We start from the raw sequence: 15,756 nt of genomic DNA on the forward strand, positions 1-15,756 counted from the left end.
TCCCCCTCTGATTGGCCGGAGAAGCTGCGGAGAGGAGGCAGCCGCCATTCACCCTTTCCTTCCCCGGCTTCTCCCACGTTCCTCCCCCTTTTGCCTGTGTCCCTACCCCGATTTGTTTCCCCGTTTGTCTGTCTCATGCTTCACCCATGTTCTAGCCCTTTCCCCGCCTGAACTGATAAAAAACCCCATGCATACCTCAATAAAGTATTCCATCTGCACCCCTACCTTGTCTCCGGACCCATCCGTGCTGTGTCACGGTCCCATCCCCCCTCGGACCGTGGCAATGGTCTGATAACCTCAATGGGGTTATCAGACCAGAATCTTCACTAACTCTGCAACTTCCAAAAAATGCAAATATTTGATAAATTGGTGAGTGTACCCAAAGCCTAAATCATCCTGATCGAAAGGTATGACCCAGGCTTGGAACACAATACTAGAACTGCTCTACTGGCTTTAACAGAAATCAACACTCGTGACAACAACCTGTTTCTAAGAGATATAAACCTTAATTATAACCGAGAAGTAAAATTAGATGATACCTTAAATAGGCCTAACGATACAGGACAGTCACACCTTTAGCACATCACAGCTCAGATGAAATTTTTTTCATGTGTAATTGCTAGGAGGCCCTCACTTGTTAAACCCTATGACTCTGATTACTACCTAGTTTGCAAAAGCTGGGCTGACACTTCATACAGTGACTCTTAGGTTTCTATTTGCTGTTTTTCTTCCCAATTGTGTTAGCAAGCTTTTCTCCTTTTCTGGAATTGCTTCCTACACTAGATGTATGAATGCATGTGAACTTCTCAGGGAACATGTGTTAAAAGCAAAGATGGCTGAGATGTACTTCTCTGAAGTACAATTCAGCCAGGAAATCGGCTCAACAACATAATTGCTACAGATAATACCACAGAGCACATGACATGTGATCTTGGATATATATTAATGTGTTTGTGTTTCTTAAACCACAATGGCCTTCAAGCTCTATGCTAGGAATGAGTTCACAACTTACTCAGAGGAATGTCACATACTGAATGTGATTTCAAGGAGTATGTAGGGTTTTTGCTTTTACCTGGAATTCTTCAGCAGAGCAAAAGTCAGGTTGCCCCAGTTACCGTGGTGATAATGGTATTTACCACTGCCCCTGAGAAAATGCCAGTGAGCAAAATTGATCATTTTCAAGACCCAAAGAGAAATGTGCTCTGGTTGTTGGTCAGATAATTACCTGGAATACCTGAACCTTGCCGGTTAGTCTTAAAATTAAATAAACAGTTCACTGAATCTGTCTGAATCTTGTTGTGTGGCACAATGGCATTATGATGACTAAGTAATGTTTAAAAATACAAACTGAGAGCTTAAAATAAACCGTTGACAATGCTTTGTGACTCAGTACTTTTGTATTGGTCCACTGAGTGTATTTGTCAACAAAAGACCATTTGGACAAACTGTATGATACGAGGTGAGTTTGCCCTTTCAGATTTCCTGCCTGGTCATTTCTTCTCAAAGTGGAGAAGTTGTCAATGTTGAGCTGGAAGAACTCTCAGAAACTCATAAAGGTGATACAAGAACCATGAAAAATACTGGGTCTCCTTTCCTTGCTCTGCGATTAAACTGGAGGGGTAGTCTAAGGTGCCAAATAAGCACAGAGCCTTTAAAATGGCAATCGTCAAGGTGGGTATCTCAGTTTTGTGTCCCCATCTGAGCATCGCATAGACGCTCCCTTCCAGCTGGGTGTACCACGCGGAGCGGAAAGCCCTGGGCGCCTCCCCGTGAGCCAGGTCGCCATCGGGCCCCTGCCGCCCACCCCCCGGGCTAGGTGAGCAGGGGCCCGTGCCGGCCGCGGGCGGGGGTGCTCCGGGAGCGCGGCGGAGGCACCCGTGAGCCCCGGCAGCTCAGCCCGCCCTGGGGAGGGAGCTTCCCCAGAGTGGAGGGCAGGGGAAGGGGAGGGGAAAGGAAAGGAGGGCCTGCCCTGCCTGACAGGAGTTGTGCCGTGGAAAAAAAGTTGCGGCGGTTTCAGAGCCCGGCGGTGAGAGCCCGGAGCGCGTGTCGGTACCCGGTAAACCCGGAGGCTTCAGAGAAGAGCAGCCCCCAGCTCAGTACTTCCTCCTGCCGATAAGATCTTCCCCAGCGCTCGTCACGGGTGGCGGCCGCCGCCGCTGCCCTACTTGAATCGGTTTCAGACTCCTCCCGAGGCGAGACGGGCGCGGAGAGCGGCGAGGCGGGAGGGAGGAGGCGATGCGCGGGGCCGCACCGCTCCGCCCGGCCTCCTCCGCTCCGCGCAGCTCCGCGCCCTGTGCCGCCGGCAGAGCCGGCCGGGCGGCGGAGCCGCGGCTCGAACCGGCATGGGGACCTTAGGGAAAAGAAGAGAAAATCAGTGAGTTCACCGTGTTGTTTTACGCTCCCGTCTCCCCCTCCCCGCGGCGGCCGTGCCAGGGTCGGTCTCACCACGCTGCCCCCGAGACCGTGCGGTGCCCGCCGGGGCGGGGGGACGGGCACGGCGCTGCCCCCGCGGCGGGGCTGGGGGCTGCCGGAGTCGCAGGGCGGCACTCCGGGGGCTGGAGCTCCTTAGGGGCCAGCCGAGGACCTCCCGGCTGGGACAGAGAGAGAAAAGAAGCGCGGGAGGGGGTGTGCGGGGGAGGATTTTGTTTCACCTCTTTGAAAACCACTATGCACCGGGGAGGCGGTTCATTGCGGGATGGAGGAGCCTCACGGTACGGTGTGGGCAGAGCGGGGGGGTGCGGTGCCGTCCCCGCCGTGCTCGGTCACCTGCGGCACGGCCGGCAGGGGCGGGGGGCGCTGGGCGAGGGGCCGGAGCGCGGCTGTCCCGGCCCCGCGGGGGAGCGGCACCTGTTCCGGTGTCACCCCACGGGCGCGTGGTCACTTATTTTTGGTGCCTTCCCCACCGGCGCTAGCGTGCAGTGGAAGTACAGGGCGGGCGTCCCCTGTCGTCCCCCGGTTCCGCTTTCGCCTGTTTGTCATGTCGGGTGACTGCTGCGAGGATCTGTTCTAAGAAATGGCCAGATGTGCCTCTGGCTGAGCTGTGCCTGTCCAGTATGGCCAAGTCGGCCACAGTGTTACTGTAAACTTTTTTTGGGGTGTAGAAACTTCAGTTTTCCTCCAGTGTGTTGCCAAAACCCTAAATATTTTCTGCCTTAAACCATATTTTATTAATACTGCATTGCTAGGATCCTCTGCCCTATGTTGAAGAGTCACTGGAATAAAGCTAGGAGAGGGGTTTAAGCCTGTGAAAAGAAAACGCTGAAAGCTGATCAGGTTCTTGTTCTTTTTAAATGAGAACAGGAAGTCATATCACAAAGCTAAGAGGGAAATTTAGAGAAAGGGGGAAGGGAAGATAATATTTGCATAGCCACTGTCAGCCTACGGAGGAACTCAGTGATGGTCACTGCCTCTGCAGGGTCAGGCTTGTAGTTTCCTGACTTTGAAACGCTAGACCTGGGATCAGTGTTGGGTTATAAGTGACACCGTGGGTAGTTTTGTGGCTTTCCAAGCATTGAAATGAGACAGAAAGGTACGGATAAGACTTGACAATCAGTGGGATGAGGCAGGGTCCAGTCTGTTTTCATAAGGCCTACGTATTTCCAGCTTCATCCAGGAGTGCCTATTTGGGGATGTTTGTGAGTTTACTTCTGTTATCTGTGTGTAATATGCACGCCAGATAAATTTCTATGCCTTTTCTTGCCAGGACTGTCGACTTATTAATAAAGTCTTGCATAGTGTTCCAAGGAAAGTTGTATGATAGCATATAGTTGTATGTAAGATAACTTCTTAAAGATGCTGGAGTAACTTGTTTAGGAAGACTGTGGAGGGTCTGAAATAAACCCAGGGACTCCCTGAAAAGTCAGAAGTCCCTGAAATAAACCCAAGTTTTATTAAAACAGCAGTGGTGGTTGTTCTTTTGTGAACTGTACGTTTATACTTCTGTCAGATTTTGCAGTGGTTCCTGTTACTTGCAGGCAAATATGTTGCAGAACTTTTCATCAATATAATATTGTGCCCATTTACCACTTCATACAGAATTATGAACTATGCAAGCAATGAATAGCCTTTAATATTATCTGTAAAGATGCACATTCTTGAAGTCTAAGGTATTATATGATCAAAACACAAACCTAAAATTAGATATATGCTTTATTTTGGTTTCTTTTACATTTATTATTAAATACGTTTATTTTCTTGTCTTTCATTTTTTTTTCTTGTCTATGCTATTTTAAAACAACTTCATAGGAAATAATAGTATAGAATAGATGCAAATTAATATATTTGTTTTAATTGTGAAATACACCACTGTCAGGTTGTGCTGATATTGTGTTTACTTAACAGTGATTTTTTCCAAATTAAGGTAATAAAGCTAGCCTGGTGTTTTCCAATGTGTTTAATATTTGATTATAGTTATTTTTTTTCTCCTGTACTTTTGGTGGGCACAAAAATTTGTGGTGGTAGGTTACTGCATGACACTGTTGCTGTTACACAGTTTGAGAGGGTTTTATGCTTGTGCTGAAACAGCAATGTAAACATAATTCCTCAACAAAGAAACAAGATTTCTGGTAATCTTGACAGATGATTCAGGGAGCTCTATAACCAAGCACTCTGCACTCCACATTTAGCAGAAAAAAAAAAAAGGCACTTACTGAGCAGCCCCTTTGGTGTACATATTGAGTGGGAGGGTTATGTAGTTCAGTACCCTAGCTAGAAGGAGTTAATTGTCCTTTAAATCTCTCCTCCTTTCCCATGCAGTGTAAAATTTGCCACTCTGTCTTCTTGTATTTACTTCACTGTGTGTTTCTTTAGGCAATCTGCTCAAGCATGCAGCACTGCCCCTGAATCAGCACTGGAGCTGAAGCAGACCAGTCACTGTCCCAGCCTCTCAAATCATACTCAGGTCATGATGGGTGCCATTGGGGCATCTAGCCAAAGGAGCCACTTTGGAAGATCTTCTTGAACCTGCATTCAGTCTTTTGGTGAGTGTCTGGAGGTTTTTAGAATCATATTAATTTGTTTCTGTCCTGGCTAGGTTTAAGTCACTTAGTAGTGAATTACATTGATTCACTGGTGGAGTAGAAAGGTGTTAACTGAAAATTTCTATGCTGTAGGTGACTGTATTTTTATAGGTTGGTGGATGTATTTATGCATATGTGTGTAACAGATGCTAAGAGATTATTACGACTGCTACTTTTTCTTCAGGGACAAGACAAATTCTGGTCATCTATACTTCTATGAATGTTTTTGTTGTTCCTTCAAGTACCAATTTTGTAAACTTCAGCAAGTAATCATACTTTGCACATTGCAGTAACATTCCCATAATGTGTGTAAGCAATGTGTTCATATTAAATATTTTTAAATGAGAAGAGCTATTTTTAAACTACATGAGATCACACTGGGTTGCTTTTACATTATCAGTATAGATTAAAGTTGCTTCTCTACAAAAGAGAAAGAATTCAAAAAGAAATCACACTGTATACCTTTTTGTACCTATCGGTTATCCATTTGTCCTTTTTACAATAACATTGTAGTATGGATAACCATAATTATTGCCTAAGTCTTGTATCCCTAGTTTGCTTTCCAACTTTTTCATTAGTACACGTGTTTATATTTTATATTATCAAATATTTTAGTACTGAAGGCACTCAAAATGAGTCTGAATGATTTAAGTAGCATGTCCTGCTAGTGCTGAGTCTTTCAGTGCTATGAGTGATTCTCAAAGTATATGTGGCAAGTCTGGTTGCAGAGTAGTCCTTAGAAATAAATGTACTTGAACACCCACTCAGCTCTAAAAAATATATCTATATAGTTAAATAGTAACACATCGTGCTGATCAAGTGTACAGCACATAAATACTTGTGTAAACAATTACTAAGCTTCACATTTGTTGGAAATTATTTTTTTTTTATCTTTAAAGCCTTCTAATCAGCATGTGCAGAGAAACGCATGTCTGAGAAAAGCTGGTGAAACCTGTAATTGTCAGTAATGTCTTGTTCTTTTTGGCTTCTTTTCTCCTCCATTAAATGTTGTGAAGACATATTCACTGAACTGCTGTAAAGCCCTAATTTCTTAAAAAGTGTTGATTCATATTTTTATAATTTTTGGTTTCACTAAGAGTGGGATAAGACATCTAAAACACAAGACCTTCAGATGGTTTTAATACTTGTGACTACTTGACCAATACTAATGCTCCATATTTTTTGAAAAAGGTAATATAAATGTAACATCGTAAAAGTCTAGTAAAATTATTAAGGTTATTAATTTAAAGTAGTGTAGGTGAAACCCTGATGGGAGATTATCGTTGTCTAATACTCTGCATAACAACATACATGCTTCTGTGTTGTCAGATTCCTGGACATCCATATATTAAAAGAACTAAGGTGACCAAGAAAACCAAGTGTACCTCTCCAGTTCAGCTATATACATATATATATAGTCCAGTAGATAGGGTTTTCTTGAACCTGGATAAGTGGTACGTAGGTCTAGCAAAGTGAATTTAGTGCATCTGCAAACATTATTATAACTCACTGAGGACTGCTAGAGTTATGATGCGTGCTGCAGAATTTTAGACTGTTCATTGGCAGTTTTTATATTTATACATCTGTGACATTATGCATGTTCTTACACTCTGTTGGAATTTCCCATTAGGGTATTTAAATAAAAATGCAACTGTTACAGCTGTAGATAACCTACATAGTGAAGTTCATTACAGAATGCTCTTGTAGCTACCAATAAAAACACAGTGCAAAATTCATTCACATTATTGGTGAATAAAGCCAATAAAGGAAGAGATGAAAAAAAATTTAATTTGGGATTTTGGAAGAGAGGTGGGGGTATGGAGAAAAATGGTGGGGAAAAGTATGGTTGCAGAATGATTACAAGCAATCTGAAAGACTGAGCAAGTTTCTTCCCATGCACAGTACCGAAATAAATCTTCTACCTTGTATGCTAATAGTTCTATTCAGAATGAGATTATATCTTCAGTCTTGGATATGCTGACCTATAATATTTGTATATTATTCTAAAAATTCATTTTCGTGATCTGAGCAAGTTTTATTTAAGTGTTAAAAATACAGAAACCCTCAAGACATCATACATTTTAAGTTTGTTTTCTAGATTTATTTGTTGTCTAGCGTTAAAGAGAACAAGAGGCAGTAGATAGAGGTGGTGATGCAACATATTTCACATGATATACTTCATTAGGTAATATTATACTGCACTTGCTAATACTATGTTTACAAATACAATCCTATATAATGTGTGTAGCGGAGTTTATGCTCCTGGACTCAATTATACAAGTTTGGAGAAAGCAAATAATGGGTAACAGAGACTACTGTCAAGAATGGTGTGTAAGGAAGTTGGCAGCCTTTTGCTATATATGCAGAGACCTCCCACAAGGAGGTCTAACCAAGAAAGTATTAAGAATTAATACACACAACTGTAAGGTAGACAAGTATAAGTATTTTACAGCAGGGATAAGGACAAGAAAGGAGAAAGTGGGATATGCTAAGCTGAAATTAAAAGTGAGAGGACTAAGCTTTGCTGCAATGTTGTAAATGGATTCCAAGATGTTTGTAGAAAGGACAAGTTTTGTCCAGAGAGACCCAAGTTAACTCCAAAATTTATACTAAGGAGGGTAAAGAAGAAAGACCGGATCTTGGAGTTAATATCTGTAGAAGTATCTAGATAGGAGATGACACTAGAGCATGGACAGAACAGTGTAATTACAATGGGGTGGTGTATTCACTAATTCAAAGGCCTTCTTTTGATTTTTTTGTTTGTTTGTTTTTGTTTCTTCTTTTTTTTTCTGAAAAGATCAAAAGCTTAGTCAGTGCAGTTAACTTAAATACCTACTTTGGGATGATTAGTGTGTGCTCTTTCACCTCTTAAAGTTGGTCTTCTTTAGCTAGAACTGGTGAATGACAGGCATGTGCTTTAGAGACAGAAACAGTGAGGGTCATATGAGGTAGTCTGAAGTCATGTAGGAGATCACTACATCTGCAAGATCAGCATTATACCAATGTTTTTTCAATAGCATGATGAGAAGAGATGCTAAAAGCAGAGGTTTCTTCAAGTCCCATGAAAGTTTGAATCAGGATGAGTAAGATGAATCATCCCGCAAATGGGTTGCCAGAAGTAAAGGCAACAAAAAAGCAAGGATGTAAGTGAGGGAAAGAGTTCAGTTTAAAAATAGCATGATGAGAGATTGAAGGCAGGAAGTGTCTTAGAAAGGAATATTGGTCCTGAGATATGAGAAGATGTGTAGAGACTTGAACCACTCTCATTAGTTTTAAGAGAGGAGATTTACTTAGATAGGACAGTGATTCAAAACATGTTTTTACATGACTTGGAAGATCTCTCAACATTATAAGTAGCTACAGAATGGTGTTACTGCTGTAATCTGAATTGACAAGAATGAAGAGTACAAGTAAATGCATCACATGTGATTGCCTTAGAAAAGAAGGAGAAGGAAAGAGGAAAGCAAAAAAGGGAGGAGAGTGCATAGAGAGAAGAGCAGAAGGTAAGGTAAAATGATTGAAAAGGCTAGAAGTACAGCAGCTGCAGACAGTTAGATTCAGTGCAACCTCTACATCAGAGATGTTGATTCTGAACATAAAGATCATAAAGAAGTAATTTAAGTAGTGTTCAATTGGCAACAAGATGCTGAAAATTGTGAGTTCAGGAAAGCAAAGAAGTAGTTAATAGGTCTTGGCCTGGGAATATGACAGCTTCAGGAGGGAGATAATTTATTGCGGAGGAAATCTTCATTAGTGACTGTGATTTTGGAGAGGAATTGTAAGTAGAAACAGTGACTTTAGCCCCCTGCATCCATGTTTTTCCATTATGTAGTATATAAAAAGCCTGGAAAAGAATGTACTTTTGACTGGCAGATAGTTCTCTGAGAGTCAATATGTCTTTGTCTCCTTTTGTTGCTAGTTACAGGCACTATGCTTAGTTTTGAAACCAACAGAGTGGGCCCTAGTTTGCTGGTCCATGGCCACCATGGCTGCTAATGCTAACAGTTCAGTAGAACACAGGAAGCATATGGTTAGTAGCACAGCCCTACTTTTTGCTGGTTTTTTAAGTCATCTTTGTGAGACTGCATAATGCATAACATATGTTTAGTCCAGGGAGTGCTACAGATCAGACAGAAAAAATTCATCAGCAGTGTTTACTTCACTGGATACCTTAATTTTGTTAACTGTATGTCTGCTAAATATTCATGACATTTATCACCTTAGGGTATCATGCTACCGTGAGTTTGAAGTTCTGACTATTTGTTATCAAGTCAGTTCTAATCTAGAAGATTTTTTTTTCTCTTTGTAACTTCACTTTATGTTTGTGCATGGTAAGAGGTCTCTGTTTTCTCTCCTTTGGCTGTGTTTTTTTTTTGTCTTATAAGTGTACCTTTCTTAATCTTGAGTAAGGTTTAAGTGTGCTTATTTTTTTAAACAAACACGCCTTTCAAAGATTCAATGAGCGTCTTAACATGAGTTCAAGCTTATAGACCATGTAGGGTCAGAGGGCCTTCTCTTCACCCACGCAAAATGTTTGTTTAAATTGTTTTGAAAGTGTTTAAAAACTCTCTTACAATCAGGACAAAATGTATATTCAGCATACTGCCAATTTGATATCTCCCCATTTTGTCTGCAGTAAAGTCCCAAAATGTTACTTGGAACTACCTAACAAACAATTCCAAGAATGCACTTGAAAGTCATAATTTATTCAAACAATTGTGTCTTTCTGAAAAAATCTGAGAATTTAAAAGCTGAGAATTCCCTAAGATCTCAAAATTTTAATGTCATGAAGGTATTTCTGTACGTAACCTTTCATTGCAAGATCATACTCTTTGCCTGTTACATTTGACTGCTGGAAGTATGTTTACTGTAGCACATGGAGACCTATGCTTATTCTACAATTCGGGAACTTCAGTTTAAAAGAAATCAAGAAATATCATCTTTAAATGCATGTCAGGGTGTATTGTCCCTGTGTTTGGTTTCCTGAAAGAAATGTAAGTAATGGGCTTTAGGAAAGCAACCAAATTATTTCCTAGAGCAATGTAGCATAATTCTGTGTAGAATCTCATCCATGACAAACTGCTTCCAGTGGAGCTATTTGTTTATACTGATGTGGCAGTTTTCATTAAAAAAAAAAGTATTTAAATGCGTGTCTGGGCTAAAGGAAGTTGAAAATCTATGACTTCGAAGATTAGCAATATTCTTAATAGAATTTATGTGAACCTAATATAATTTGCAACTTCTAATGGTCACAGTGTTCTTAGACAGCTAAGTCTAAGAGTAGGTTGTGATGTGAGTTGTTCTGCAGTGTTTGATCAGTGCTAAACTAACGTGTTGCCTCAATGTGTGATACTGTGAGATGTTTGTAAACAAACCTTAGAAACATTGAAAACTACATTCGGACTAATCTGGATGAAAGATGTCACGGAATTGTTTTGATAGAAATCTGACAATGGTGCTGGTTGCCTCTCAGGTGCTAGCTGCCTAAAACTGTACAAGATAATCATAGTTAACATTTTCTAGAATAAAAAATAACTACATTAGCGGAGCTGTCTAGTTATGTGAGCTGATAATATTTTTATATCGCTCATATCAATATAATGCAAAAACATAGTGAGTCTTAGGAATTCTTTGAGAGCTAGTTCCACATTGCATCCATCTTACAAAACAATGAAACTGTCAAGTTAGAGTTCACTCTTTAGAGCTCTAGCCATCTTCTCCTCTAAAATACAGAAAAATTGAAAATTTTATCCAGTTATTATTATTCCCCTTTCAGTTATCTAGAAAAACCCATTCTAGTCTTAACTTAAATACATTCTTCCAGTCTAGTTTAAAACATAAAATAACTAGTAAACAATCATGGTTCAAGTACCAAGTTTATCCTTTTATCAAATTTATCGTATACCAAATTCTAACATAGAATTCTGATTCAAAGGGCAGGGCATATATGCACACCCACAGAATGCAACTGTGGTAGTTTCCTTTTTTTCTGTTAGGTTTGCCTAAACAGTCATTTGGTTTTTATCTCATGCTGCACAAACTTGCAGGTTCTACCCTTTGCCCTTGAAGCCTGGGCTGAATGTTGATGTCTCCAATCCTCCCCAAAAGTAGTTAAAGTTTATTCATATACTGTTCTGTATTAAAATGCTGTTGATCATTGTGTGTTAAGTAATCTGAGTGCGATTTGGTCAAATACAGTGCAGAAACTTTAGTATTGCTTGGCAACAGGAAACTACGTTAATGATCAATTAATGACATTGTGGAACAGAAGAGTCATTACTGTTCTGTCGAATGCATGACATTGTGGGAACAGAAGAGTAGTTACTGCTCTGGAGAATACTAAGTACTGTTTAGCTAACTATTAAGTTAATTGTGATTGTGCCAAAATGAAAATTATTTCTTTTTTAACCTGATGTCTGTGAAAAGTTTTCCCCAAGGAAAGGAACTTTAGTTATCTTTATATGTACTATAACATTCTATTTTGCTAATTTGACTTCAGTTTTTCAATATAATTTCCAAAGCCAAGAAATAAGTAATAAAACAAAATGAAAAAAACTTAGACATTTTGCTTTATAAAGCAGTGTCCTATTTACTTAGAATTTTCAGTCATATCCCTGTGGTAAATATATCTTCATACCTCTAAATATAAATTCAGGAAAAATCAATACAACTTTATTTAGCAATGAAAAAAAGCTTAGACAATAATAGAAAATAATTATTCTCCTGAGATTCATTCTCACCCAGCAATGCAGATATCTGACAGTGCAACCTGGTGATTAGGTATGTTTTAAGTTTGGAGTGAAGCTGCCAGGGTTTTTTGGTCCAGGGTGAACAAGAGTTGTTCAGTCCAAGGATGAACTGTAGTGGTTTAATGCTGGCCATCAGCAAACACATACAGCTGCTGACTTACCACCACCACCAGCGGGATGAGGAAGAGAACTGTAAGAGTAAAGCTAAGGAAACTCACAGGTTAAAATTAAGGCAATTTAATAAATTTAAAAAAATAAAACCAACACCAAAATGCAATGTGAAATACTCTAATTGCATCACCAGCCAGCTGATGCCCAGACAGTCCCCAAGCAAAAGTAGCCCTGGCAAACTTGCAGTCTGTTTTTATATGCTAAGCATTGCATGATAGGGTATAGAATATCCCAGTGGTCAGTAGGGGTCACCTGCTCTGGCTCTGTCCCCTCTGAGCTTTTTGCCACCCCCAGTCTCCTTGCTGGTGGGGCAGTGTGAGAGGTCATGCCCCAGATGGCAGGTTAGAAGCTAGTTTGCCAAAGTCTGTAAACACCAGTTCCAGAAAATATAATCTATAAGTTGGAGCAAAGACTAGGAAGCTTAGGTATGTACATGAGGGAAATCTGAAACAGTAAGTCAAAAATTTTAGAGCGGGAGTAGGGTTGGAGCACGCACCACTAATGAAAATCAAGGTCAGTGGGACCCAAGCGATCTGCAACATTTCAAGTCCCTTGAGTGGCAAGCAGCTTGGTGTCTACTAGTCTGTTACACTTTGAACCTTTGGATGGGATAGACCTGTGCGTCCTTGGATCTGATGATTAGCTGCTCCAGGATCAGTCATGCAGTTAGAGAGAAGCTTGTTGTAAAGCACTGCAGTTGTGTGGGATGCATGTTAAGCGTGCATCTGGGTTCAGTGGTCAGACAGTGATACTGGCCTTAGAAGTTTCTGCTTCTGTTCTGGGAGTCTCTTATCCATCAGTACTTATGCCAGCACAGCTGCGTTTGCCAGGCACTACATTTGAATTATTCAAGAGTTTTCTTACCGGCTCAAAAGATACACTTCAGTATCGCCATTCAAAGCTTTTGGAAATAAATTTTGAATGCTAAAATTATGTTTTGTAGGTTTGGAGAAAAGACTATTCAATTGAAAAGTTCACATCTAAATTTGCTAAAATCAATATTTTAAACACCCTGTAGAACGATGTATGATGTGTGTCCGTGTGTGCAAAACTTCTCTCTTCTGTGTAGCTCATCTGAATTTCCAATGCTAATGGAATGCTTTCCACCCACGTTGCATTTGGTTTCTCTCGAAGTACATTTTAATTTCTGAAAATCATCCCATTTCCCCTTGACAAGAGCTTTTATCTCCTTGTTTTCGTTTCAAAGAATTACCCACCTAGAGCTCTTTCTGGAAGATGTAGCTTTCCAAAAGCTGTTTCTGAGTGAGGGTGATGGCTTTCCCTTGAGGTTTTTCTCCCCTAATGTTCCTACCCTCACACAGAACAGTCTCATTATCCTTTTTGGATGCATATTATCCTCACTATGTCTTGGATATATCTGCATTGTTTATGAGTATTTGGAGGAACAGCAGTGGGTTTCCCCTCCCCCTGTTGGGAGTTTTGAAGGGAGTAGACATGAAGAAACAGCCAGTTTTATGCTGGTTTCTTCTAACATCTGCAGTTATTTAGTTTTTTTAGAGTTCTGTTGGTCCAGGATTGATCACAAAGGAGCGTGATTCTTTCCTCTCTGGAAAACACTGGTTTTGTTCTAAGTTTAGTTCTGGATTTTTTCTTCCTAAGACCAATTACTTGTGTAAATAAATTTATGTGTAACTCAATAGTTACAAGTGTGTATGGACTGCAAGCCACTTTAAAAAAGGACACAACAAATCAACCCAAAACTTCAGCACAATTTCCTGAGTATTTTGATGCTGTCTGCTAAGCATCATGTCATTCCTGTTGCCTGAGGGGGAGTACCACCATCCTGTACAGAATTAAATGTAAGCTGGAGAGCTCAAGACTCACCTGTTTTCTGCTGCAGCTAAAATTAAAACAAGCATTCTGCTACCTAATTACTGTGTCATCTTTGTAAGGACATTCTAATTAAGCTATATTATTTCTGAAAGATGTTAAGCACTTAAGATAATGATCTGAAATAAAGAAAAATTCACTTAGGACAAGTGTGACATTCTACACTTAGGGTAATCAGTTGTAAAAACAGTATTGTAAAATCCTTCATATACATAGTTAGTACAGAAAAGGATCTCAATGTGAAGCTGGACTTTAAAACTGAAAATGGTTTAATGATGTTGTATCACTGCAGAAACTCTAAGGCAATAAAATGCAGGCAGAGAGGGATGTGTGTACTTTTATATTTTCTATATACATTATACATGTACACTTACGTATATTAAAATGTGTGTGTAAAGGTATTATGTACAGGATATTAAAATGATATTTTAACTCTGGTGCTAAGAACTCCTCTGAAGTCTATATTCAGATTTGCTTCATAAAGGTGCAAGCTATTCAGAAAACATAGTAAAGTTGACCCAAGAACTAGAAAACCTGGCCTCTGAGGAAAAAAAATAAAAAGGATAAATTTGGTGGTTTTTGCTCAGAAAAGACATCAGGGAAGCAATCCTTAAAAAAGAGAAAAGAGATGGATAAGGAAAACGAAATTTTTTTCTCTCTTCTGGAGTCCAGCCATAAGCTGCCCAAGTTGCCTGAAATATTGATTTGACCGAAAGGAGAATTTTTAAATGATGGAGATGCTCAAGTGCTGTAATAAGTCACCTACAGGGGCTGTGAAGTCCTCATCACTGTAGAATTTTAACAACAAATTAAACTGGTTCTGAAGCATACTGTTTTCAAGGAAAGCTGATTCTGCATTGGAGCAGTGAAATGGAATATATTAGCTCTTATCCCTGATTTCTGCCAGCAGCTGAGCTTTCAGCTGTCATTAAAAATTAGTCTAAGTTGAATCTGCTGGCTGACCCTCAGTGATGGTGTCATAACTGATGAGCAGAATGGTGGCTTCTTATGAATCTAATTCTGACCAAAGGTGATCAATGTCATGAAGACAATTAAATTATTACCTCTGTTACAGGGTATCAAATTCCAACACAGCAATAATAAGCCTGTAGGAAGAGACTGTAAGTGTTGCACAAGTTTTAAGCTAAAGGGGAACAGAGTGTTTCCTGTTTGTAAAGGGAATTTCCAGGGAGTATCCACTAAATACTCATTAAATATTTTATTTTGTTTTGGTTGCTTCTAGCCATTTTAAGGTTATCTTCTACCACTGCACCTCGCATGGGGGGCAGAGGCATTGACTTATGGTCGTTTCAGTTCAGTCACTAAACCCTACCATGTACTCCCACATGTATCTGTCTATTTTGTACATGTCTGTGTGTTTCATCAACGTCTTTAAGACCTTAAGACCTTAAGAACATCAGTTCCCTCAGTTTTCAGATCACATGCTGATTTAAAAACCTTTGCAGACATTTACAGCACCATCCCCACACCATCTTCTTTAAATTACCGGGAAAAAGGAATTGCAGAAATCTTGAAGAATGCTATGTAGTATAGCAACCCACAGCTTTCAGCTTTGCACTTAATAACTTCTGGCAATTGCTTGATGCTTTCTTGCATTGCATTGGTTTAGTGCTACTTTTTGATACCCACTGGAAGACTTGAGGGAGTTTAAAAGAAGTTGTTCATGTTCTTAGTAGCTTAGTCACTGATCACGTGATGTCAGTGCTCTGTGATTCACTTCTGATTCATTTCAAATTGTACACCAGGTAATACAGTTGGAACCTGCTTATGAAATAGACTGTTCATGAAATAAAGGCCTCTTAGACCTAGGAAAGCTAACTTTTCCTTCTTGCAGAATTCATTTCGGTTAAGGAATGCCATCCTTGGCATTCCTACTGTTGCCTTATCATCTTGAGTGGAAGGGAAGGTCTCAGTGCAACGATCTTGTCTATTGAATATACTCTTTC

At 40.1% G+C, this 15,756-nt stretch overlaps 1 protein-coding gene across 1 annotated transcript in view; it reads left to right on the forward strand.

Annotated features, from left to right (window-relative positions):
- Positions 1-1,948: 1,948 nt before the first annotated feature.
- Positions 1,949-15,756, forward strand: part of RASGRP1 (RAS guanyl releasing protein 1) — a 41,962-nt gene continuing 28,154 nt past the window's right edge. Inside the window, 4 exon segments of the mRNA XM_032691280.1 lie at positions 1,949-2,374; positions 4,810-4,909; positions 4,911-4,956; positions 4,959-4,979. Coding sequence (XP_032547171.1) covers positions 2,343-2,374; positions 4,810-4,909; positions 4,911-4,956; positions 4,959-4,979 — 199 coding nt within the window. The 5' untranslated portion in view covers positions 1,949-2,342.

The sequence above is a fragment of the Chiroxiphia lanceolata genome, chromosome 6 (assembly GCF_009829145.1).
Source record: "Chiroxiphia lanceolata isolate bChiLan1 chromosome 6, bChiLan1.pri, whole genome shotgun sequence".
NCBI classification, from domain to species: Eukaryota; Metazoa; Chordata; class Aves; order Passeriformes; family Pipridae; genus Chiroxiphia; species Chiroxiphia lanceolata.